At 39.2% G+C, this 27,542-nt stretch overlaps 1 protein-coding gene across 14 annotated transcripts in view; it reads right to left on the minus strand.

Moving 5' to 3' along the window:
• The window catches only part of myo9aa (myosin IXAa), a 113,366-nt gene that overhangs the window by 8,870 nt on the left and 76,954 nt on the right, over positions 1-27,542 (minus strand). For 7 of the 14 annotated variants that reach the window (XM_044208125.1, XM_044208118.1, XM_044208112.1 and 4 more), the window contains 17 exons: positions 24,806-24,927; positions 22,591-22,732; positions 20,418-20,613; positions 18,841-18,960; positions 17,973-18,020; positions 17,302-17,374; positions 12,719-12,859; positions 12,060-12,099; positions 11,834-11,956; positions 10,529-10,609; positions 10,225-10,335; positions 7,228-7,350; positions 5,905-6,054; positions 4,445-4,749; positions 2,175-3,950; positions 1,370-1,472; positions 915-1,130 (listed from right to left, as the gene is read on the minus strand). In XM_044208125.1, the coding sequence (XP_044064060.1) occupies positions 915-1,130; positions 1,370-1,472; positions 2,175-3,950; positions 4,445-4,749; positions 5,905-6,054; positions 7,228-7,350; positions 10,225-10,335; positions 10,529-10,609; positions 11,834-11,956; positions 12,060-12,099; positions 12,719-12,859; positions 17,302-17,374; positions 17,973-18,020; positions 18,841-18,960; positions 20,418-20,613; positions 22,591-22,732; positions 24,806-24,927 (3,870 nt within the window). The remainder of the gene's footprint in view (positions 1-914; positions 1,131-1,369; positions 1,473-2,174; positions 3,951-4,444; positions 4,750-5,904; positions 6,055-7,227; positions 7,351-10,224; positions 10,336-10,528; positions 10,610-11,833; positions 11,957-12,059; positions 12,100-12,718; positions 12,860-17,301; positions 17,375-17,972; positions 18,021-18,840; positions 18,961-20,417; positions 20,614-22,590; positions 22,733-24,805; positions 24,928-27,542) is intronic. The other 7 variants (XM_044208193.1, XM_044208105.1, XM_044208164.1 and 4 more) reach the window with 4 other exon arrangements.

Below are 27,542 nucleotides of genomic sequence, written 5' to 3' on the forward strand. Positions count from 1 at the left end.
GATCTGAGGACAAGTTCAAGCCAGTAGATGGCAGCATCACATCACTGGAGCTGCACTACAGTGTACATTTACCAGAGCTTAGTAAAGTATCAGTAAAAGTGTAAATGCTATTTATAGTCATCACGATATTACAAAGCAATACACAACAAATAATACGTGAAATAATACTACAATCGTAAACAAGGAACAAATCAGTTTTCCCAGGAAAAGAACTGTTAAAAGACAATAGGAGTTTAAGTGATGAAGAAAGTCACTCTAGACTTTCTTCATCCTTTTTCAAGGATTCCCAAGGTTTGACTCGTGACTAGTGCTCCGTGCTAAGAGAGGAAATATGATCAAGTGACATGCAAATATTGTTAATTAACCAGAAAGAATAAATCAAGGAGAAAAGTCACTGTTACAGCTGTGAGAGAAAGAGAAGCCAAATCATGTTAGAAAAGCTACTACGTTAAAGGGTTAATGTTTTAAGGGAAAACACATTTCAAAAATTGTCTTTTATGTATCATGATGCGTGAAGTCAAATGAATATTCACTGTTGATAATGAATTCTGGAGGGGTTGTCAAACCAATAAAGTATTGGATTTATTTGTTGTTTGACAGCCTTGAATTCATGTCTTTAAAAATTGACATGAATATTTTCAACATACATAAAATCACTGTATATTTGTTCTTTTATTGAAAGGGTAGTGTTTGTGTTTTATTACACAACATCATTTCAGCAGGTATTTAAAAATGTCTTTGAAATACCCGCCTTGAAATATCTTTGAAAGGTCTTCCATTGTAAACTTTTAGAAAACAGAAGTTTGTTGAAGCTCAGTTTGAATCAGAGGTGTGATGCAGATCTATGCTTTCTCTGCTAAGGGGGTTAGAAACGTCAAAGAGAAGTCACGCTTGGCTTGGATGGGGCCTGTTACCATGTCTGAGTCACTGAAACAGGACTCTCCTAAGCCCGCCTCCGTGGAGCTCTGTTTGGAGAGGGGTAGAGTGTAATGACAGGGGCTGAGGGGACTGTCGCCGTCATAGTCATCCTCGTCTGAATCGCCCCCAACTGAGAGAATGGGGGCGTGGGTGAGGAAGTTGGAGCGGGTCCGTGCCATTCTGGCTTTCTTTTTTTGGCCCGCTCTGCCAACCTGGAGTTTACCAGAAGTGATAACAGCATGTTTAAATGGTGCCTTTAATAACCTGTAGAAGAGCTTCAGTGCATTTTGTTCTCCATGTTGGTCAGCTGTGTTGTTTTTAGTGTAAGATTGGGAGATATCCTGCCAAGATTCATTAATTCATTCACAACACAAAAAGGCACTCCTGCAAACTTGCAATCACATGCTCTATGAATATTTTCGAAAAAAGAAAAAAAGGAGAGATTGCTTACATCCCGCACTTTTGTTCCTTTAGAAGGCTTGGAGACCGCCGGTGTGGGTCCTTCTCTGGGAATGGCTTCAGGTGTTTCTTTAGTGACAGCATCACTGTCAAACCTGATAAATACAACATAAATACAAAATATTATTAAAGTAATGAATCCAAATCATAAATTCATTATAAGTGGCAACCAAGAACAAGTGTGTCAATGAAAATTTCATTAAATTCACACTTAAACATTCTTTACATAGTGGCTTTATGTGATTATAGCATCTTTCAAATTAGTGGTAAAAAATGGTAAAGTTTTATGTTTTCAGAAAAATAAGCCAATCCCAATGAAATTTGGTGCTTTCAGCTCATTCATCTCAGTGTCCCTGCATCAAATCCATATTCTGCAGTAGCATCAGTAACAGTGCCTTTGTGATACTGCCCCTGGGGGGCAACAAAGTAAGACATTTTCAAATTCTTCACTTAGTACTCTAAGTAGATTTTGCATCTTACTATGTAAACATTTTGTGTTACCACGATTTATTTTAGTTATTTATTTTATTCTAAATGGAAACTTGATTTATTGACCCCTTGAATGTAAACTTATTTATGTTTACTTTTATTTATCTATTTATTTGTTTCCCCTCGGGGCTCAATAAAGTATTTCTGATTCAGATTCTGATTCTGGTTATCGTAGCCTTGCTTGTTTTCTCTTGGCTCTTTATATTTTTTATTGATAAATATAATGCATTATTATTATTCCTACAAGGATTTGTATCAAAAAAAGATAACAAAAACATACATAGTGCAAGAAACGTATTACTACTCACTTTGTAAATGTCACTTTGTCCTTTGGAGAGAAGAAGATGTTGCCTGGCTTATCCGTCATACTAACTGTGGTGCTTTGATTACTTGGTGGCTTCTTGGTAGCTGTTCTCACTCTGGTTCCTCCTCCATCTTTGGACTCCAGTGTGAGTTTGGGTGCCCAGCCCTCAGCAACAGGCCTGCGCCTTTCTCTGGGAGCAGAGGCAGGTGGAGGAGGCAGCTGGGGGTGAGGGAAACGGCCCTGGATGTCTTCACCTGGGGGAGAGTGCACTGACGGGGCGGTGGAGTCTGAGTGTGTTCTGGCATGTGGAGCTAGCCCTGCTGTTCTCTCAATCAGCAGGGAACTGGGTCTAAGGGGCTTCCCGGAGGTTGCAGTTCCACCAACATCTTGTCCAGCCTGTCGACTCTGCTGTATCCTGTGCAGAGCTTCTCCTCTTTGTTTCTCAAACATGTCTCTCTCGTACTGAGCGAAGAAAAGGCGCTGCCGCTCCAGTGCTTCTTTCTGTTGTCTGATCTGCTCCATCATCTCCTTTTCATGCTGCTGCTGCTGATTGCGCTGCCTCTCCTCTTTCTCCTCATTCAGTCGCACCAGCTTCTCTATGACAGCCTGGTCAGCCTGAGGGACAGAGGTAGAAACAGGGACGGGACCGTGAGGGACAGGAGCTGGGTGTGGTTTCTGTTGCGATGATGTCAACTCCCCTGTCTGGGCTACAGAATCTCGAACCTCTACAGGGGGACGGACAAGATCACTCAGCTCATCGCTTAGTGGTGTTTCTTTTTGCATACTGATGACCACCACCACTGGTCGACGCACTGACTCTTGCCTTTCTTTTAGAGGCCTAGTAACAGTGGTGGTGGCTGTAGAGACAGCTGCCTCTCTGTTTTGTTGAGGCTCTTCTGCAGGACTATGGGAGGTGACTGTGTTGCCCTCACTAGCAGGGACGTAAAAAGGAGGGAGGTAGTTCGGGATTTTGGGCGGATGTGTGGGGGCAGAGGGGGCTGCCAGATCCATTTTGGTCTGGCCCTGGCTGCCTGGATGGGCAACAGCATCAGAAACCCCTGTCCTATGTGGTTCAAATGGCTTCGGGCTGGTTGAAACAACCTCAACATTAGGCTCAGGTACTGGAACTACTGAAGGAAGAGGGGAGCAGGGGTCCTCACTGTCTGTCACCTCTTCTGTAGCCTTGGGTGGCTCCTCATCCATGCTGAGAAGCTCAAAGCTGCCTTTGGAGCTCTGGCTGTCGGGCGTGCCCTGGGGTGAACGAAGAGGTGGGGTTGCAGGGGGCACCAGCTCGACAGACCAGCGCCGTTCCTCAGATGGGGACGAGGCTCCACCGCTGGTTGCCCGGACCTTAAGGAGCTCCAGGCTGAACTTGGCCTGCTCCAACTCTCTCATCCGCCGGCTCTCTCTCTTGGCCCGAGTGGTTTTCTGGCTGGGCTCATCTACAGTTCTGGACCTCTCTCGAACCACCACAGTGGATGTTGAGATTGAGGCCGCTGCTTCACTTTGCACTTTAGAGGGACTCTCTTTTGTCCTAGCATCTTCTCTTCCCTCTCCTTCCTCCTTAACTGCACCCTCCTGGCTGCTGAGGATCTGGAGGCTCCTTTCTCGTTGCTCGTAGGAACGATCCTCCCATGTGCTGAGGTCCAACCCCATGATTCTCTCAGGCGGCTCCTCCTCTTCTTCTGGCGAGAGATTCACCTGGCCATTCTGTAGCTGAAGCAGCTTCTCCTGTTGCTCCTTCTTCTCCCTCTGTCTCTGTTCTCTCAGTTTTTTGAAGCTGTCAATCAAGAAGGCACGGTTACAACTTTAGCTGATGTCAGACTGCTTCCTACTCCTATTATCAAGATATAATTTAAACAGCTAAAGTTATTCATAACAAATAATTACCTCAAGTATTCACCAAACTTAAGAGTCTGATTCAGTTCTTGCTCTCAGCAGCTCAGCTGATTGTAGAGCTGATTTGGGTTGGATTGCTTGCGTAATGGCATGCTCTTACCAAGCCTGGTCTATAAGCACACTGAACAATGGCCAAATACACTGCAGGAGCTGTGTGCAAAGTTTAATCTGGTTTTGCGCCATCTTAAGTAAAAATCATGCAGTCACCTACTCTTAGAAGTTATTTTCAGAGTATTGAGCCTTTACAAAAATACTAAAATGTTTGCTTTTGTTAAACTAAACTCATCTATACCTCAATTTGCTAGCAATAGAAAAGGCAGAACTGGGGCTACTGCTCAGGATAAGGTGTAATAGGTGTTTTACAGTATGGCTTACCTCTGCCTGGCAAGGTGGCCTCTGCTAATTGCCTGTAGTTTTACCACAGCGCCATACAGGCGCAAGTAGGCTTCTCTGGCTTGATGACAGCGCCAGGATGTCTGAATAACCAGAGCTGCTGTGCAGCGCCGGTAGAGCCATAACCTCCATGCCCTCTGCAGCACTAGAGCAGCCTCCCTCCACAGTCTGAACCTCTGACGCTCCCTGTAACCTCGCCAGTGTGTCTGCACACACAAAGCTGCCCCCTCCTGGACAGTAGGATCATAATCCTCCTCTTCTATGGGCCGGTGCAAACGCCACCATTTCTGTGAGGAGATGATGACAATGATATATTAATCATGATTCTATGATGTTTAGTTACAATCTAGTTTCTGCACAACTCTAATAGAAGTTTAAGCATCTTTACTCAATGAATAATCTCAATTTTGTTTTATGGGACTGAAAAATAAATTAAATCTCAACTAGACTGGACATGTCTGTGAGAGACAACTGGATTTGAACTGTACTGGAGTTGAACTCTGATTTCTAGTTTAGGAACTTGAGATAAAATAAAACATTCTTGATATCAACGGATACCTTTTGATCCTTACATTTCAAATTTAATTTTTAAACTTTTTTTCTATCTTCTTTAACCTCCTTGATCCACCCACCTCCCTTCTACTGAGAGACTTTCTTAACAACTTTGTAAAAAAGATAGATGACATACGCTTCTCATTTCCCCACCCACCTGCAGACTCCTCCTGTCCTACATCCACCTCTTCATCTCCTACTCTAATCTCCTTTTCACCGCTCCCAATGAGGTACTAAACCTAGTTACCTCCGACCCCCCAACCACCAGCCCTCTTGACACTATCCCCTCTCACCTTTTCAAATCTATTGCTCCTGACCGCCTTCCTTTCCTCTCCACATGGTTGAAATGCACTTATTTAAAGTCGCTTTGAATAAAAGCGTCAGCTAAATTAATGTAATTTAATGCTGCAGTGAACTAGGACTGGGCAGTATACATGAAATCAATATCATGATATTTTTACCAATATTAATCCAATATTGCTTAGCTTTACAATATCGCAAATGTAAGCAAAATCATGTATAACATATGATGACTGATGCAATGAACAGTGTTTCATTGTTATGCATTACATCATACAAACATTCACCTACTGTAAGTTAAACGAAAACTTGAATAACTAATATAATTATTAGTTTTTAATTAAAATTTGCTTGGATTCATTAATTTGGAACAGAATTTGGTAAAACTATAATATGATCATATTATAATGATAAGTATAAAATATATAAGTTGATAATCAATAATACCAAATTAACGCTCAGCCGTAAAAACAACTTTCAGGAGCATCTTCCAAAACAAAAACAATAAAAAGTGATTTAAAACAAAGAAGGAAAAGGAAATGAAGCAGATGGAAATAAAAGCAGTGATGATAAAAAGATTTGTACTGTACCTGGATGCGGATTGCTGCTTCTCTCATCCTGACAAACTGCTTCCACTCCAGCCGGGCTCTGAATCGCCGCTGCAGCATGACAATACGTCTGAGAACTTCCCTGTGGAGTAAGGCCTGCAGCCGCTGACGCTCAGCCTCCCGCAAAAACACCTGAGGGGGGAAACCATGATGGAGTCAGCAAAGGGTAACACACGTACTTAATGAAGAATGAGGTTGTCTGGCTACGCACAAAGAGATATAAACACACACTCTTTCAAAAAAGCTCCGCTTACAAGCACACACACAAACCTCTGAAATCCCTGGCCGGATACATGGTCACAAGTATGTTAGGTATGATCCTCTAATTATATAGACAGCATCCCAAAGGCGCTGACCCCTCCATCATGCCTCATTCATACCATGGACTTACCCACACCAAATATGGGGCACTGTCTTCATTACATCCTTGTTTCCAGAGGGAGGATCCTTTCAGATAATATGAGGTTATCCCCAACACTATCCTTTCCCTTTGTCTGTGACTCTATTTATAATTTAAGCAGTTTAATAAACTAACTGAGTTTGAGTAATTTAAAAACCCTGCAATATTTTGAGTAAATCAATTTTGTATCTTGGACTGACATTTTCCAGATTCCTAAATGTCTCTATATACAGCAACAGATAGAACATAAAACAAATAATTACATATAGTGAGCCTTAACATTTTCTTTTCACTAAAGTCACCAAACAAAGACAGAAAATCAATCAATAACAGAAAATCACTAAACCACTGTTTTGCCCTACCTTTTCATTTTACATCTACATTATACGTTGTGACTTACTTAACCCTGATATTCCTCTTAAATTCCAGATGAAGTAGCTGTCAAATTTCTTTCTATACCATATGTCTTATATTTTTAGCTTCTTCCAAAACTTTACTGAAGCTGTATCAAACTTAGAGAGTGTGAAATATTCAAAACAAGACACCATTTCTTTTATGGCTGCACCACTAGATCACATTCTGAATTCTACCATATTCTGAATATCATATTAATTAGATTATACACAATTAACTGTAAGTCTGCATGGTAGTTTTGGTATTGATGGAAACTTTGGAACCACCAATAAAACCTAAACATAACCTCTGAGAGCTGAACAAAGCTTAACTGTGTAACATTCATTTGTAATGACAAACAAATTATTAAAACTTTTGTACAGTAGAGGATGTGTATTCAGAAAGAGATGATGTGCTGTATTAAAAACAGATGTCACACTGTGTTTTACTGTATTTGTTTGTCAGGTGATTTAAAAGAACTGCAAAGAGGAAAGGAGATGCAGGGTACATACCATAGTCTTTCCCACTTGGTACCCATCTGGTTCTAGGTCTAGCTGGTCCAGAGACTGATGGATGCCCTCTCTGGTGGCACTGGTGCCCTCTGGGAGCAGCACACAGAAGTGATGGACAAAATCCTATCGAGAGAACAAGGAAAGCTGTTAATGAGAAATATGTTTATTACCCTACAGTGTCTGTTCTGTTTGTGTCATGTGCACAGGATTTGTGTCTAACAAAAGGTTTACTTTCTGCTAAAGCCATCAGTTTTCATAACACTGATTCCAGTACAGGATTAATTGGTTGGGGATGTACACACTGCGGCCTTGAATTTGAAATATAACTCTTGACCAGCAGCAGAAACTGAAGCAGCCTCCTGCAGCATCTTTTGAGCAAAAAAAAAGCTGTCAAGGCACATGTGGTTTCAGGTAAAAGTCCGTGCTGTCCATATTTGTAGGGGTTCAAACATCATGGCGTAAAAATGCTCAACTCCCACTCTTCAAACTGAAGCCCATTGTCTGAATTCAATACACTCTGCACCCTGGGCTGTAGAGGGTGGACAGGGAAACAGATGCTGTGTTTATACAATTACAAGCATGGGGAGTGTTTCAGAGACTCGAGGACAATGGAGAGGCTCTGTTCTGAAGAGTCGGGAAACAGCAGTCCTCCAAAGTGATACCATGCCCAAGATATTTCTCATTAGTGCTGACCGCAGCACTAAATATGTTTGGAGAAATTTGTGGTAAATGGCCGCGTCTGATGCTGAAATCATCTGAGCGAGCTCAAGGACACTTTTTCACAAGTGTAAAACACAGTTTTACACTTGGTTATGTAGATTTCAAACTAAAAGGTCAGTCCACACAAATAACTAACTATATAGTGTCATATTTATATTATTTTTCAAAAGTTAGTAGGATATATTGTCTAGGGGTGGAAGAAGTACTCCGTAAAAGTGCCACTACAACAATGTAAAAATACCCCATTACAAATTAAAGTCCTGCATTCAAAGGTAAGTACAAAAGTAAATCAGCAAAATATACTTTAAGTATTCAAAGTAAAATTACTCAATTAGTAACTATAGCAGTCAATTAAATGTAGTGGAGACAAAAGTTCAATATTTACCTCTGAAATGTAGCAGAGTAGAAGTATAAAGTAGCATAAAATGGATATACTTAAGTAAAGTACAAGTACTGCAAAATTGTACATATAGTAAGTGCAGTACTTGATTAAATGTACTTGGTTACTTTCCACCACTGCAAGTTGAAAAATAGTGAAACTGTCCACAGCCTGTGGCCTATCCTGAGTAACTGGGACATTGTTTCTGGACTGTGCTGTTAAAAATGACTTTAAATGAAATCCATTACCCTTGATTGTATTTGAGAGGCAGCAGGGAACCCCAGCAAATAAAACCTAAACTATCTGCACGGCTACAGTAGATACCACTATGGTTACATGGGAAAGTTGTGATTTGGAGAAGTGACTTGCACAGTGACTTAATCTTTGGCTAAAACTTCGACATGACGTGAGTGAAAAGAGTGAACATTCAAGACCACAAAATGGAAACTACTGGAAGAAAAAACAAAAAGTGAGAGTGAGCCACTCCCAAACGTTTTCTGTCCAGAGACTCACTGACAACATGATCTGCTTTATTAGTCATACAGTATTTCTCACAGGGTTGACATCATTCTTATGAGAGCCAGTGTGGTTAAAATGGCTGCCACCTCACGTCCCCCATAATTCCCTATTGACACAACACACAATGAATCCCAGCTAAAACAACATCAGCGACATGTTTCCTGGAGATGAATTCATCACTGGCAGCAAAATATCTTGGAAACCTGAGTGTTGTTTAAGTTTTGGGATATGAGCAGTGAGATAAATAGTGCATCAGTGTCCTGGCCTGCACTCGCCTGCACAGAGGGAACATGTTAATGTAATCTGCTGATGAGCTCCTTTTACCATTTTAGCTTATTGAGAGTTTGCTTCCTGGATAACATGATACATTTCATTTCTAGACAAAGATCGAAAAATTGTGGTTGAAGTTGGTCTGTTATAACTCGCAGGAAGAAAAAGTTGCATTGCAAACTGGGGCTATGCAGTCTAAAACGTAGACATAAACCAGGCATGGAGGGTCTAATGAAAAGGTGCTCTTAGTTTAATTATGGGAGGTAGAGAATCCAGTATTTTTGGAGCTTGACCCAGATTAAAGAAAGTTCAGATATCTTTGCATCTCCTACTGTGATTTTACACCATTATTTTTCATAATTTAGATAATTCATTATGTATGGACTATGACCAGTGGTGCAAGAAGTATTAAAATACTAAAAGTAGCAATACCACAATTTAAAATTACTTCATTACAAGTTAAAGTGCATTCAAAATCTTACTTAAGTAAAAGTACGGAAGTATTATCAGCAAAATGTAATTATAGAATCAAGCAAAAGTATTCATAATGCAGGAAAATTACCCGTCAGTATTATTTATTTTATTACTAATGTATTAACATGAAAGTAGTATTCTAATGTTGTAGCTGGCCAAGAGGGCGCTAATTTGAACTATTTAAATACTGTAGGGTAGTTAATCTTTAACAATGCATAATTTTTATAAACGGATCACGTGTTTTGTATGTAAAGTATTAATGTGCAAATGTATCTAGTGACTATAGGTTTCAAATACATTTAATGGAGTAAAAAGTACAATATTTCCTTTTAAAATCTAGCACAAAAATGGAAGTACTCAGGTATAGTACATGTAATGTATCGCAAAATTGTACTTAAGTACTGTGCTTGAGTAAATTTACTTAGTTACATTCTACAACTATCTACTAAGTGGCAAACAGGTCCAAATTCTTGTAAAATAAACTTTACATGTGTACTGTATTTGTGAATCGCCAATCCCTTGTTTGTTTCTTCTGTTATTTACTGTATTAAATATGAAATGATATGAATAACAGTTAAGAAAATCTGGGCTAAGATGTTTAAAGAGTATCAACAGGGTGTAAATGTGTGTGTTACCTTGAAGCTGTACTTGATGTTGTAGCCCGACTGCCGGATGCGCACAGTCTCCAGCATACCTGTGTAACGCAGCTGCCTCAGCACCAGGTTATCATTAAACCTTAAGGGCAGCTGAGAAAGATAATCGAGGAGAGGGGAGAATGACAGAAAAAGGAGAAGCGACAGGCGGCAGAGGTTACAGAGAGAAGAGGGGGAAATGATAAACAGCTTTAGAAAAGTTTAAACTTCAAAGGAAATGAAAAATGCTTTGAAAACTGAACCAAAACAGTCAAAGCGGCCGCAGTCTGGAGTGAGCACACTGTACCTTCTCAGCATTGGAACGGATGCACTTGACAAAATAAGGCTCAGACTGACCCAGAGTCTCCATTAGCTTATTTAGGGAGGCCTACAGAAAAAGACACAAAGACAAGAAGATAAATTTAACACAAAATATACATAAATATAAGGAACATATAGAGGCACACTGCTTTTGTTGCTGCCCAGCTGTTTGACAGGTAGTAGTCAAAGTCAGGTGGCTCTGTCAGCCGTGAATAATCCATCTGTAAATAAAACTCTTTGCTACAAGATTATAGTCACGGCCTGAGATCATTAATATTAGCAATAGGTCTACGGGGAAAAAAAGAAGAAACCATGTGTGTAGTATTTCCATCTACAATTATTGTGTGTGTGTGTGTGTGTGTGTGTGTGTGTAAACATATGCACACATGTGTGTCAGCCTGTGTGTGTGATAATTCAGTGGCTTGAGGAATTCAGTCTCCTCCTCCTCCATGGGAGATTAAAGCAATCAGCACAGCACAGGATGTGGGAAGTGAAGTCATCCACACACTGAGGCCAGGGCTGCCTGCCAGAAGGGCCTCAGCACTCATCTCTACCTCCAACAGCCAGAGCACAGAGTTCACTTTCAAAGAAATCAGGAAGAAAATAGCAGTTTTTGGTTGTTGAAAGTTTTTGTGTTACCGGCTGCCAATGAAAGCTTTTCTGGCCTAAAGATAACCATATTATTTTGAAAGTTAGTGGTAGCTGTCAGTCTCACTTATCTCACGTTTGGAACAGTCTTTTAATAAAAAAATCCTCTGCTAACAGATGCTAAAACAAAGAGCAGAGAACCAACATTTAATAGTTTTCCTCTTTGTCTTCAGCAGTTTAAATGGTAGGAATAAGCTCATTTTTGGTTCTAGGTGGATTTCATTTTCTACAAGAATCACTACAATTACTTGAGAAATTTCAAAAGGGTGTGTCATTATCAGAGAAAAGGCAACATTTTTACTTTCTCACCAAATCAAAAGCATTTTTTATGAGACATTTATTAAAATTCCCAGACACGATGTCATACATTTAAGACTTTTGGGTGGGTGGGTGTACTACGTAGTGGACTTCACACAAATTATGGACAAATACAGGGATTAGACAGTGGACAGTAAAGGCAGTGGGCTGGCAGAGAAATGGAGGGATGTTTCCACCCACAGCCAGTTGGAAAGGACTCACCGTGTTTTTATCATATTCACAGCTGGAGGGAGATTCCTCAGTCCAGCTCAGGCTAATCGTGTTATTATTTTTAACGGTGAGAGCACTGACTGCCTCTGTGTGTGTGTGTGTGTGTGTGCCTGACCTGGAATTGTGCGCTGATACTGGGTGGTTTCTTCTTCTTGTGGAGGTGAAGCAGTGACTTGGTGATGCGGTCGTGAAGGGTCAGGTTGCTGAGGTACTTCAGTGACTTGACATTCAGTAAATGCTGCAGGTGTGAAGTCAGAGTCAGTTGATAATGTTGATAATGTAACACCACATTAGAATCTATGCCTTCTACTAAGATGAATTAAAGATATCCTGTATTGTACCTTCGGAAGAACTGGCTTAGATTTGTAGTTTTTGTTCCTCCTGTTAATAAAAAATAAAAACAGAAAAGTTAGTCCAGCAGTCTACAAAACTAAATCCCTCTTTCTGTTCTTTAAATCAGATTTAAACAGCTGAGAAGTATACTTTTTGTACTGTCAAGTAAAGGTCAACAAAGCATTTAATTAATTCCAGAAATTCTCCCCAAATGGGTCATATCCCTGTCGATGAAGTGGAGCTTTACTCATCCCCTTGGGGAAATTCTCTTTTCACTTGCTTCCATTCACAGGGGGGGGTCAGAGGTCAGAGGCAGCTACAGAACAGCACCCTTGGAGCTGGTAGGAATGTAGTGATCACAGAAGGACACTTAAGCAAGGCAGATGTTTGCTGACACTGAGTTTGAACTCTGGTCTTTTTGTTTTAAGGATGTCTCTAGGCCACTAGGCCACAATGCTGACCAAAATAACAAACAACGGTCGTATAAAATGATGATGAAAATAGCTTTGCATTTTACAATTATAGAGAAAGCACAAAGAAAACAATTTAAAAAGTGTCTCAATTAGAAAGAAACACTACAATAAGGGGAGTACTGTATAATATCTAAATCAGTGTTAAAGGGGAGTTTAAAGCATTATGGTGACTGCGGCTGCATCTTGTTACTGACATGAGGATGTCGTGGGCTCTCTCAAGGAGTTTGCTGCTGGTGGAGTTGACAAAGATGCCGTCTTCTTCTGTGGTGGAGCTGCTGGATGATAAGCGGCTCTGTCGACCCACGCGCCCGTTCAAGCCGAGGCCTGGAGAACCCCTTTAGAGAAAACACACATGCAGACCAGTTAACGTGATTAATTTATGAAAATTCAAACTTTATACATTATGATTATCTTAGGAACTTTTACATTACAAGACACTTAAAGCAAACCAAACTTCATATCTATCTTGATAGATATAATATAGATTAGATTATTAAGATACAGTTTAGCATACATTAATTAGTGGAAAGCAATAAAAGGATAATGGCTTTTTTCTGAATTCATTTCAACTGTTTTTCATCCTCCTTTAATTTCTAAATTCAACATAGAATCCATTCTTGCACAGTAAGAGTAAGTATATTTTTATTAAAGTGCTCAAAATTACGCTCTGTGGAATTTACATGCAAGAAAAAAGAAAAGCAACCTGAGTACCTAAACACATCACCCCCCAATCCTGTAGAAGATTTTACATTGATAGGATATGTTTGACAAATAGGGAACATAACCACATCTTCAACACACAGTTAACATGGTCCGAATGGGCAGTTAATCCAGACTTACACGGCTATCTTGGAAAACTACGCATATATGTTTACTTGTGATAGGTTTTACTGTTTTTATGGCAAGCTTGCAGCTGCAATTACACAAAATAAATATAGCAAACAGTTAAATATAAGTAGTGAATGATGACACAAGATTTATACAGTATACTGATGTTTGTCACAACTCTAACATTGTATCTTGAGTATTTTCTATTGTATACAAATAGAATCATATTTGGCACCCTGGTCTTTCCTAAAAAATGTGATTCGTTCAACCACTGATGTATTAATCATGTCTGAACACATCTTAACAGACAATATCTCTTTACTTTTCCACATTGTTAACAGAGTAATAAAGTAATTAACAAAGAGATGTTTGTGAACTTCCTCAGCTACATTAAAAATAACTGTTTGGTTTTATCAATGTGTGTATGGTCTCACACACAACATCAAATACCTGATGCCACTCTGGGGCACAACACATAACTGTGGGAGAGGGTGGCTTCGTCCCTTTTAGCACTTCTCACATATTGGTGAATATGTTGGCGAGATCTGATGTAACTTAGCTTTAGAGAAGTGTAACCTAAGTATAATTATTTTCCCAGAAGGAATGTCACCAGCAGGGGCAGTAGTTTCCATGTTTTTTCCCCAGGAGAGAGTGGAATTCATCTCACACAGAATTTGACACAGTTTACTGAAGCCTCAAAGAGTTTAAACCTCAGGCCTCAAGGTGAAACCTAACCACCTGCCCAGAACACATACAAAAACACGGACGGTCAGGTCATGGTTAAAACCATTAACCATTCTGAACTATTTTAGCCCAGAGGAGAAGACAAGAGAGGAGAAAAGACAGCTGAGGTACCAAATAAAAAGCAGGAAATTAAATACAATCTGCAACATCATTGATCAGAATCAGAGAATAGCTGTGGCACAACTTCAGATCCATTGGAGCACCTTTTTTTTGTATCCAGTATCACCATTTATAGGTTTAAAAATAATTACTGATGACTAAACAAGCCACACACTATGACACATAAACTACAGTAGCAAGATGTGTTTGGTAACTCATACTGTGTTATTAGCAGGGGGCTGAATCATTCCTGGAGAGAAAAAGAGGTAGGATACAAGCATGTGGAGAGGTGACTAATGACAATAAAAGTCAATATAAATACAGAACAGCAGGTGAGGAGGTTGAGCTTTTGGTACTGTAGTGTTTTGGTGCGGGGCCACCTGTTTGGCTTGTAAGTGGTTTTCCACTGCTGAAATATATAAATATATATATTTTAAAAAGTAGCTTGCCAGTTAAGTTAATGGAGCTTCAGTGTTGGCATTAAAATAAACCACAGCCCTCTCTGTGCTCATTGTGTTCAGCTTCTTCTGTGCATCAAATATCTTTTTTTCCCATTTAAAAGAGTATCCAAGAGTACATTTGCTCTTGGACCTGTTTTTTAGCCATGCTAGCAGTGTGTCTCTACGGATGGCAAGGTCGATCGCTCCACCACTCTGGTCCAGAGTGAAATAGCTCGACAACTACTTGTACAGACGTTCATGGTGCCCAGAGGATGAATCCTTCTGACTTTGGTAATTCCATGACTTTTCATCCAGTGCCACCATCAGGTCAAATTTTTAATTTGAGCAATACTTTGGTTTATGACCAAATACCTGCAAAACTAATGACATTCTCATTAGCTTCAGCTGCAATTTGTGTTTTTGTGCTTATTAGCAAATGTTAGCATGCTAACATACTAAACGTATACTAAACTAAGATGGTGAACATGCTACACATTAGTCATTGTGAGCATTAGCATGCTGATGTTAGCATTTAGCCTAAAGTAAAGCCTCACATGGCTGTAGTCTTGTTGAAAGCCACTGAAAAGCAGAGTCACGTTCCTTGTATGCCTGAACATATGTGGCCAGTAAAGTTGATTCTGATTTGAAAATAATAAATAATAATAAAAAATAGACTTAACTGAATCTTAAACCTCAAAACACTGTGTGCTGAATTTCAAATATACTGTGGGCGCAAGCCGAAAATAGAAACCAGGTGTAAAAAAAAAAAAAAACAACAGAGGTGTGACTGGCCTTTCCACTAGTTTTTCTCTCTATTGGAGTCCACAGAAGAGACACAGAGGATGCTTCTCTAACACAGCCAGTACACTGCTGTAAATCAAAAGTGTGTGGATTTTTATCTATTTCTGGTTTTATACTCTATACTTATATAATCTTAGGATCGGCGTTTAAGCGTTTATTGTGTATGACCAAATCAGAATATATTTTCTGACGCCACAACATGTAGTAAAGAATAAGCACAAATCTTCTGTTTGCATCTGGCCTACCATGTAAAGAAGATGAGAGAGAATATCTCCCCAGTTGGTCATCGATCTCAGTAAGTTGTGATAGTACAATATGCTTCTTGTAGTGATAGTTTATCTCCAGAGTCTCTCTGAGAGTCCCATAAAGCACTGCACTGTCTGCCGCTCTGTCCAGCCGACAAGCACCCTGCAGGGACTGAATATTTATCACTCTCTGGGCGCTCCTCTCCAATGCATAGCTCTGCCTTTACATCACAGAGGAAGCAGCTGCACAGGGTTTAGTGCTCTCCCAGTATGTAGAGGATGAGTGTGTGAGTGAGAGAGAGAGGCAGAGAGCGATGCAGAGGTTGCAAATCACATTAAGGGGGGATTTTAACAGTCCCAGACTGAGCTCCTGTGTAACAAAAGCCGTCTTGTACGAGCCGCTCTGCGCTACCAGTCGTGGTCGTGGGCTGCTAATCTCACGGTCCACAGCTAATTAGAGGAGGTGGTAGACCAGGGTCTCTGTGGGGTGGTATGACAGCAACGCTCTGGGTCACCGCACAGTCATCACTTTTTTTTAAGCCATGCCACGTCTGTTTCAATGCCTGGAGGTGAACATCACTGCATAATGATTAAAAAATATATTATTAAAAGTATGACAGAACATCTGCAAGAAAGGTATTAAGGAGTTTGTTGACAATGGCTAGTTCCAGAGCTCTTAGTAATATATATATGTAAGATCAAATACTAGTTTTACGAGATGCCCTGGAGGCCTAGGGGTGAGGACTCCGACAATTAATCACAGCGGTTTGAGTCCCACTGGGGACCTTTGTTGCAGGTCGTTTTCTATCTCTTGCCCCATTTCCTCTTTTTACTGTCGACTCACTAATAAAGGCATAAAAGAAAACCAAATAAACAAACAAACAAAGATTTACAAGACGTTCATTGTAGCCAGTACTGCTCAACTGAATAGACCATATAAATGTAAAGAAATATCCTTCAAAAACACGCTTTTTTTGTTTTATATCATCTTTTCTTCTTGTCTTTTTTGTTCAATAAAAGCAATATAAAGAATAAATAATCGAAAGAAGCGAAAGAAGAAAGGGAAAAGAAAAATGAAAAAAAAATGTAGAAACAAACTAGAGAGATAAATATGTAAGTAATCAATAATCTTTCATATTAAGAAATTTGCATGAATAGAAGTGGTGGAAAAAGCTAATTTTTCTTCACTGGCCCACTACATAAATATATATACAAAATAAAATAAACAACTGTGCATTATAATCTGATCTAATATTATATTTCCGCAATAAATACTCCCTCCATGAAGCTTATAATGTTAAATTTTTGTTCAGAGTGGTAATGGTTTAACTGTATGGTAACTTTTGAGCACCGTATTTTGTCCTTATGTGACGTGTGCAGGTGCTCGTGTGTGTCCCCAGCATATCTGCTGTATTTTATGAATGCAAGCATTAGGGGGACCTGGCTTTGAATTGTGTATCTATTTCCACATAAAAGTAATGATTTATATCAGGAATTTATTTCTTCAGATATGTCAGTTTCCTAAAAACTCTCCCGACTTGACCTGACAAGTGATGAAGCTTTATAAAAAGCTTGAACACACTATTACAACAAATCTCAAAACACAGCACAGACTCTTACCGTGGTGATTTCTCGTTGATGTTGCTTCCCTGAAGGTCTGACAGCGGTGTGCGTGGACTCTTCCTAGTCACACCTGATCACGAACAGACAAGTTGGCATCAGGTGAAAGAACACAAAAACACACACTCTCTCACATACACACAAAACAGACATAAAGACAAACAAATCCCTCAAACCCTCCTCAAGCAAAAACACACTTCTGACACCATGTGACACTCCAGTGTTATTGCAGTGAGTGTTATGTGCCTTTTTGTTGGAAGTATAATCTACTGCAGGTGATTTAATATTGAAACAAAGATCTGCGAGGTTAATAGTGAGTTGCTCTTGTTAGTGTCAAATTATGGAAGATGATACTGAAGAGTTATTTAGTTTAGTCTGGACACATTCTGTCCCATTTCAGTCAAACTAAAGAAAATTTAAAAAAGTAAAAACTAAAAGCAGAATGGGATTCATTAAGGCTGCTTTGTTACAATACTACTGTGTGATGGCTGGGTTTGGCACTGATAAGCCTACAGTTGCTGGCAAAGTGATATAATACATACATCAGCATTCCCTCTGAACCTACAGCCAATCAATCACAGTGATGAGAAATCAGAGAAATCTACAGTATGTGTTAGCCTACTTAAAGAGCAATCTGAGAGAGCATTTAATCAGGTGACTTAACAGAATACCGTTTTCAGTTTCATCACTTTGTACAACATTTTCACTCTCATCTGGAGCTGCAGGGTGGCACAAAACAAAAAGACACAAACACACCTGAGTTTAATGAAATGTTTGTAGAGGAAAAGTGATCTTTGAAAGCAGTGTGTGAGATCTGTTGTGTGTCCTGTACCACATGTAAAGCTGCCTGTGAGCAAGTTAGTGATAATAATACACACATCTGTGTCCCAACTATGTCATACCTGTATACCCCCTCAGTCTTCTATCACCATCACCAGCCTATGTGATATTAGTGACGGAGGATGTTGGTTGATTATAGACGAGTGCTGTGGTGGACAAGCAAATATACCCACTGCCCAACAGACAGGACTGGACATGAAAGTGTAGCTGTGTGCCGTTACTGACAAAAAAGATAGTAATGGACACCTAGAGGTGTTACTGTGTTGTTTCCCCAGACCAAAAGAGCTGATACAACCATGCATTACTCTGTTAGCCTTTTACTAGCACAGTGTTAGTGACGGAAAGGCTGAAGCATGCTAGTGAACAACATGCAAGACAAGACTAAGAACAAATGCATGCAGGTGCATAAGAGAGGGGGAAGAGGGAGACTGAGGGAGCGGAGACCAACAAGCATCTAGTCTATTGATAGAAAATAAGAGTTGTAAATCAAATCACAAAGCAGAAAATAAAAACTCTGTGACACTATGTTTCTTTAAGTTTGGATATTCTTATGATTTTGATCTCTTTTAGCTTGACTTTGGCTGTAAAGTTGGCCAGTGCAGTAAAGTTGGTGATGTTGGTCAGCCTCGTCCCTACAGTTTCCCAAGTCATGCTTTAACATGAAAGTAGGAGGAGTTATTGTTGTATTGGCAGCCTTACTGTACTTCTCCTCTTTGCATCTCTGCAGGATCTCTAAGCTTCTCTGATGCACAGGGTGCTGCAGAAAGCTAAAACTATCCACACTTTTCAAAACTGCACAGGGAGCAGCGTCATCATGCCCTTGGAAAAGCAAAACAAAAAAACAGAGAAGAGAAAGAAAAAAATACACAAGGAAAGAGAAAGGGGGGAAAAAAGAGAGAGAAACGACAGATTAGACAGCGAAGAAGAAAAGATCAAGAGATGCAGTCGTCTACTGGAGAGATACCTGTGCAAGACTTCTGGAGAGAAGATGATTGACATTCAAAACTGCAGTTGGTTGCAGCAGTAGGATGTTTGTCATTGTAGTTCTGTGTGTAGGTGTTCGCCCCCCAAAGGCACTTCCATACAATGTCTTCTAAAAGTTTTTCTGCAACCTGATTCTACAGTCCTTGTCCTCTTAGACAAGGTGGGGGTATTTAAAGGTAATTACAACTTAGCCCATAAAAATTTATACAAAAGAATTCAAGAACTTGGTATATTTCAAACTTTACTACAAGTCAAAAACACAACTGTCAATTTGCAGAAATGTTTTCAAAGACATGTAACAAGTTCCCTTGGGTGACACTGATATCTTTAGAGTTCAGTTGGAAGGATTTCTAAAAGATATCTAAGGATAAGCAAAGGATACAAAATCTATTTTCACAACAACATCTACATCAAAGATCAAGAGGGTGCAGGGCGCAAGTCTGATTCATACGACGGCAGCGCTGAATCTGATGGTGATATCTACTGCATATCAAGTACAGCTAGAGTCAAATCTAAGGGAAAAGGCATTCGAAGAAAGCCAAAGCTGAAAGAGACAAAGAGCAAGAGCTACTGTAAATACATGGCAGCACTACTAGCACTATGCACACATACTACAGAACAGTGACTACTGAAACACAAAATAGGGCGGAGATAAAGTGAACTATAATGAACGAAGAGGACAAAATTGTAACTGCATGGCATGTGAGCATACAGTACTGCGCACGAGAGGAAAACTGAAAAAAATATGTTTGTAATTTCATGCAGTTTATTGGCTGAACAGAGCTCATTTGTTTTTCATTCATGCTTATAAGCCGTCTTCATTCCAAGCTGTTTCAGTGGTGGCAGACGCCTTTTGTCTGCTGACAGCCAATAAACTGCAAGCTTAAAAAACATAGCAAGAGTAGGTGAATAATAAATAAAAAAACATTATTCCCTTCTCTAGATTTAGTAGTTTACCACTATACTTACTGTAATGCTCACATGCCATTCAGTAAACTCAATGTATTTTCCCTCTTTGTGGATTCTCTGCTGCTGTTTTGACACAGCCTGAGCTTCACACAAACTACAGAGAGCACCGATTTTCATCATTTTGAATATTTATCACTGAAAATCATGCAGCTGCAAAAAGCTGTAAATTAAACATCAGACATTTGTTGATGACAGATACATAGTATAAGCTTTCTTTGTTTCTAAGCTCAGATAAGATTTCCCCGTGTATCTCCTATATCAGAATGTACTCTGCCTCGCCGCTATAATGTGCATATTAGTAGAGTTTCAGTGTGAGAGCTCACCAGTCTTCTTCTGCGTGTGTCTCCTCCCAGCCTCTCTAAAAGCCACCAGGGCCCTGAAGTATGCTCGGAGCACCGCCCAGCGGAAAGTGGCTGACGGGTCGATGCCGATCAGCCCGCAGATGAAGGCGTTCTTGCTGCTCTTTAGTAAAGCCACGATGTCCGGGCGCATGTGGTCTGTGTTCTTCTCCCTGAAATCCTGTGTGTGTGTGTGTGTGTGACAGAGATATACAATGGTATTGAATGCTATTATTTGTTTATTTTATTGGATCCCCATTAGCTTCTGGGGTCTTCCTGGGGTCCACATATTAAAAGCTGTCCAAATAAAACATTAATACAATCATGAAAGCAAGGTCCAAAAAAAAGAAAGAAAAAAAAAAGAAATAATAATAATAATTTAAACAGATCAAACAAAGCAGCTGATCTTAATACAACACAATCAAATCAATAACAACACAAAACTATCAGTAATATCAATACATTATATAAATGAAATAAAGCTAAAGAGTGTGTTAAACAAGCACAAACAAGTGACAAGTAACAATTACAACAACACAGCTGGATTTTACACAACCATTTATAAAATTCATGAAAACTAAGAGGATGTCAGATTTATAAAGTCATGTTGTCTGCTTCAGATACATCTGCATTTGTTTCTTAAAAGTGTAAGTACTTGTTGAATCTCTAATACTGATGGGTGACTTGTTCCATTCCACAGAAGCTCTGTACATAACTGTATATTTTAAAAGTTTAGTCTTGGGTCTAGGGATAACTAATTGTCGTTTATTCACATGGCTTGCGGAATATGTACGTGTTTGACGAGAGTATTCCAATAAAGCTGAAAAAGGTTCAGGTATACCTAAAAATATAGCTTTCCTCATGAAAACAAGCAGACTGCAATATAATCTGGCTTTAACTGAGAGCCATGACAGTCTGTTATGCATATCAATAATAAAATAATAAAAGTAGTAATAGTAGTAGTATGATATGAACAATGGAGAATAAGTCTAGCAGCCTTATTTTGAAGCTTATCATTTATTATTAAGATCAAGTGGTTCTGCAAAAATCTCAACACTTGCTTCTTAGTTTGCCACCATTTCTTCAAATCTAAAAAGAATTCCACTGTAGTGGATTTTTCCTGGTTGGCTGCATGTCAGGTCAAAACAAAGCTGTTGTTCATGCCAGTATATCTGTATATAAAAGCATGCACGATAGGTGAAAGGGTCCCTGGGATGCCATATCTTGGTTTGATTGTGTAATACAGAAAAGGGGATTAAAATACCTCCTCATTGTTATGTGAGACTTAACAACCATTTTCGAACCAGTAGCATCTTGTTTTAACCATAGAGGTTTTATGTTGTGCTGTCACTGATGTACATTGTTTTATGTGAGCCTGTGTGGGGGTTTTAGTGTTTGCTTTACATATTTTGTAACATGTTTTATGTTCAGGTCTGTGTGGGTTCTGTATTTTACGTGGCTGCAGTAAAAGTTGAAAGAGTTTGAATTTAAAAGGCTGTATTAATCAGGGAAGACGGACTGTAGAAACTGATAATGACTGACTGTGTATTTACTTGTTAAAGGGCAAAATACATTTTGTAACAATGCCACTTCATTAAAGAACATTATTTTAATGTTGATGCTACAATTATATTTATTCCAACTTAACTTTACTGTATTAGTAGTACATTGTATTTCTACAAATTACACTTCTTATTCATATGAGTTATTATATCTTTGGTCAATATCATTATTACATACTTTATTTAATATGTCATTTATTTATGAATTTGCAACACCCATTTAAGAGTATTTAATGTAATGTCAATGTAACATGATGTCCCACAAAATCATTTTTTACTACTATTTTTTACTTTCTGTTGTGTGACTTACAGCTCCAATTAAAAAAGACACCATTGATGTTTTAACTTAAAACCCACGGAACAAACTGGAAAACGCTTGTTAATCAAAGCTGATAGTTGAGAAAAGCTTTTCACCAAGCTACAATTCTTAACCTATTTAGGGGGATATAATCCAGATCTTTCTACATTATTAGTTGTGAATGCGCGAGAAAAACAAACACTTTCCCTCCCTCCCATAACAAAAGTTCAAAAAGTACAAAAACAAAGTTGAGATTGGCTGCACTCTCTCTAGATGTGGAAGTAAAGATTACACTGACCTTGACACCGTACTTGACCTTGCCAGCATAGTGTCGGATAATGAAGGCGGACTCCATGACAGTGGGGAACTCGATGTAGCTGTTCCCCTCATGCTGCCTCTTGAACTTATCCAACAAAGTCTGGTTGGTGGCTTGAGGGAAACTGAAATAATAGGACAGAAGAGTTTGATTTGAACAGCAATAGGTTTTTACAATGTGTTTTTAATATTAAAATACATTGTTGATGCACTTGTTTAAAGCTGTCAACTGTGTCATGAATACTGCAGTATAAGTCACAGTGAAAATGTTCGACAGACTCCTGATCTAATCATCCACAAAGAACATAATGAATTAAAGATTTTTCACTGGGATCTAATCCAGTCACGACAACAGTTACTACAACACTACATATGGTGGACCACTGGAAACGTGGCAAGTTAAAATTATCTGATCTGTAACCAGTTTTGACATTTTATCCTCTGACACCACCGGTTGAGGATTATCATTTAAAGCTGATCTTGGCTCAGATTTCCCTCTAGTCCTTAAATATCAAGAGCTAGCAATTCCGCAGAAAACCAACAGCTTACAGGAAGAGAACACGGGGAGAATGAGACACCAGGGGTTTTGGGACAGGGTGAAACCTGAGCTATTAAAACAACACAGCCAAAGACTCAGTGCTTTCCAGCTTTTTCAAGTGGGAAGAATTTGATTCAGTGTCCAAATGGAGGAGAGGGGGAAATAAAGGAGGAAATATTGTTAGTAAAAATAGTCACAGTACAGTCATGAACCTGAAAGGATTAAATTTACTCTACAGTTTAGAGGGTTTACAATCGAAGCAACTGCATCTTACATTATGGTGATTTGACATTTCAAAGATTATATTAGCAGAAATACATGGACATTTGACACAATTCAAATGTATTTATTGTTTCAAATGTGACAATGTTCCCGTAATGTGCAGGGACAGTCACAACCATTTTCCCATGGTGCTGTGCAGTTATTAACATATTTCAGGTACGGTGCAGACTACCACGTGCCTCCTCTAAGAGTCACTAGCCGCTTTACCTGGCCGCGAGTACTTTCACAAGAATAACATTTCCCTTCACAACGAGAGTGTTAAGACCAAGTCCATAAAAGATTAGTTTTCAGAATCTGCACATCAGCCTCCCCCCCTGCTGTAACAGGTTTGGCAGGCCCCTGTTAAACTGCCCTTCGTGCTCCAGACCTCATCTGTTATTATTAACTGTTATTACACATGCTTGATATTTTAATTAGTTGCCTTCTAGAGTGAGCAGTGGATCAGGCTGATTTGTCATTCGCCTACGTCAAGACGGAAATAAGACGAGGTAGTGGAAGCCCTCTTCCGATACAAATAAAGTTTATTCATATTGATAGTTACAGCAGCTTTATTACTGTAAATGTTTGTTGTGAAACCAAAAAACAAAACAAAATGGTGATAAAAAAAACAAACAATGTTTTATTTGCTGCCAGCCTCAAGCTTGTAGACGTTTGTCGAGATTAATTTAATGCTCTGAAGTCCCCATCTCTAGGCAGCATGTGTGCATCACTCCCTATAAGCTCCAATAACCACACAATTGTATCTGGTTATAATGTAGACAGGTAAAGCTGCTTTCATGGATTTTTTTGGCCGCTAGGGGGCATAAGAACTCCAAAGCAAGCTGACAGACACATGTTGGCAGACAATTGTCAATTCATAAATGTCAGCAGACAAGGAGCAATGTTACCATTCATTTGGAACGGTGTTTCAGGCCACCTGACGAATGGCAGTCCAATATGCATTCTCCCTTTATCTCTATTTATCTTTTCATCAGCTAATCACTAGGTCTGTCTGCCATTTGGTGCTGTGCCAATACAGAGTCAACAGAGTTGGGTGACAGTTTTCTGTGGGTTCGTCAGTACAATCAAGCCCTTACACGTCACACATAGTAATGTTATTGAGTTTTAATATACAAACATATATGTAGACAGGAAACTGCCCAGGCTCAGCTCTCTACAGTGGTTGGCAAGCAATTTATGCTCTATGGCCCACAAATGCTGATTTGGAGTTATGTTTTAGTGTTTTTGCAGCTGGCAGTATAAAGACAGACAGGAGTCAAAGAGAGAGAATGCCAGAAGCCAGAAGCGTTTGATGGTTTACCACACAGAAACATTTAATGAGTTTCCAAAGAAATGAACTAGTCAAACAGGTAGCCACAGGCTGAACTGGGAGACTCACTTGCACTCTTCATCCAGTAGGTGGAACAGCGCTGTGGGCTTCTTGCTGATCAGGTTAATGCAGCCTGTATTGTCGATGTAGTCGATGTTGTGCCAGCTGATGCCCTCTGCTCTATATTCCTCCTGCAGGGACACACAATACAAACAGAAAGCTCAGAGTCAGTGCTATCTTCAATTATACTTTGCTTTAAAGCATGATGTAGGAACTGTAGACTTTTTCTTTGGCTGCACTGCTCATGTTGTAATGAAGCAAATATGTCAGCAGCTCCTACTGTATGAAAACAATATTACTGTAAGTGCCTTATTTCATCACATCTATATGTATAATAATAATAATAATAATAAAAATCATATCCATATTGTACTTTTATGCTTTTAAGCAGTTGTAACAGAGACAGATGCAGAGAAAGAGTCTTCAAGTCTGGTCAAATTCAGTTTTAGGCCAGAAGCCGTACAGTGCATGCGGCATTAAAGATAATATCTCTAGGTGCCAATACAAATATGAATTATGAACCTGACATCAAAAACAGGTTGTATGTGGGTCGGGCTGTTTTACATTTTTCAATCAAAGCAACAATTCTGTTTGTATGCATGCTTTCATGTTGTCTCCCCGTGCTATTACATACTCTTCAGATCTTGTCTGGCCTTTTGGTGGTTTAATAATGAGAAAAGCATTCAGAGCATTTATCAGTGTTCTTCGCCATACATGTTATTTTCCTGAGTTCCTGGGAAAGAGATTTAACCAATAAAGACCTTAATCCAGGGGAGGTTTAATAAAAATCACTGGAATCTTCTTTTCTCTTGTTACCCTAAAGTCAAAAGGCTGAAAAAAAAAAAATCAAGTTAATCACTGTTGCTTACTCCACTTTCTGTGCTGAAGACAATAAAGTTATAAAAGGGAAAAATATTCTAAAAGGGCAGATGATCCGCTTCAGTATTAAAATCGAACTAAAATGGAAGGAGTCTCTGTCTGTATGCATGATTTTCTTGATAACCGTTTATAAACCGTTTGACTTCACATGTGGCGGGTGTATTGCTGAGGACCCAAGGAAGCGCAGTGTCGAGTATGAAGTTGTTTGGATGAGCGGTTCTCGAGAAAGCAGCAAGCAGCAATACCGGACGCCAAGCAATCGGCCAGTTCCAAATAGGCACGTTTTGAACGGGTACTGCACTAGTAAAAAAGTAAAGTCAAATGACTGAGTCTGCTGCTGGTCATTCTTGTAGTAAAATGTTTGACATTTCATTAAGATTACAGTTTGAGAACATCATTCTGTAACGCATTATTTTTCTTTCTTTCTCCATACAAAAATTCCATTCGATTCTTATCAACAAAAGATTTATTTCACTGTTTTTAACTAAATATATTCTTCAGCACCAGCTGTTACTCCCCTGCTAAAGTACAGCTGGTTCATCCTTTTCAGAAGGAAGAGCTGTTTATCTGAGACTGTAGACTTCCTGCGTTATACAAGACAACGACAGTGTTTGGTCTGTGGAAAAATAACCATTTGTCCTTAACTTCTATAGAAACATTTAAGGCAGCAAAAAGTGGCACTTGTGGGATAATTGTAAATGCTAACTTGTAGTGCAACAGTAGCAGAAGAAGCCAACAGCCATAAAGTCAGCAAACTGACTCAGTAATGTCAAACACACAGCAATGAATATTTACAGGTTGCCTACATTAGCCACCATAACCTGCTGGTCATACCAGACCAAGTGAGGCTGTAGCAGCAAAACCTGTGTGTGTACTGAACTGAGCAAGAGTGTGTTTTATTGCTTATAAAGTTTTTCATTTGTATGAAAAGGAATATCTCTTTATTTCAAAAGTTACACAGTCTCGCTTTAAAATCAATGATCCTAGAAGATTAACTTGAACTCAAATAGGACAAAAATAAGATCTTTAACAAAAATCTTTCCTAGCAATATTGAAGATGTATATATTCTTTTTAACTTGAGAAAACAGATATAGTCCTTTACTTAAGTTCCACTCACAGTTTAATATCCTGCTATATTCTAATGTTCTTTTATTATTCTTTAGAAAAACTTACAGTAGGTTAAAGAAAGAAATAATAAGGTATATGTGAATTATTGCTTTTGTTGCTCAGCGTCATCTGTGTACTCATGTGACCTTTCTGTTTAATGTCTCGCTGTAAACCAAATTTCCTCCAGGAAAATAATAAAGTTAACGCTGTAGAACACTTCTGTCTTTTCATCCTTTCACAATATCAACAACTCAGAGGTGATAGCTGTCTTTGACTAAAGACAGGTTTTTACTCTTGTGTATTTTAATAAGACTTGAGACACACACAGGCTGGAAACTATAAAATGAACACCTGTGCAACATAATCCAATACAACAGCCCTAGAATAAACATTTGTGAAGCTTATAAAATTCAGTTTGTGTGTCAGATGGATGCTGACTTAACTCTTTGGTAAATCACTAAGCTGTGGTTTGTGAGGGTGTTGTATTGGGTTGTATTACATTGCACAGGATACTGTATCCACCCCCTCAACACGCCTTTAAATCATCTTCCTGCTGATTCACTCTTATTTTGACTCAACCAACAAGAAAAGAAACCACAACATGTCTCCAAAATGTGCAGAATCAGCTTCTCCACAAATTCTCTACAGATTGCTTTCTTTGTGTGTGTATTTGTGTAAATGTTTGAATGTCACGTATGAGTATTCCAGGAATTATTCCAGTACAGAGGGATTTACGGTCTGTGTAGTACTGTACGCATA

Source organism: Siniperca chuatsi, linkage group LG1, assembly GCF_020085105.1.
Source record: "Siniperca chuatsi isolate FFG_IHB_CAS linkage group LG1, ASM2008510v1, whole genome shotgun sequence".
Lineage (NCBI taxonomy): Eukaryota > Metazoa > Chordata > Actinopteri > Centrarchiformes > Sinipercidae > Siniperca > Siniperca chuatsi.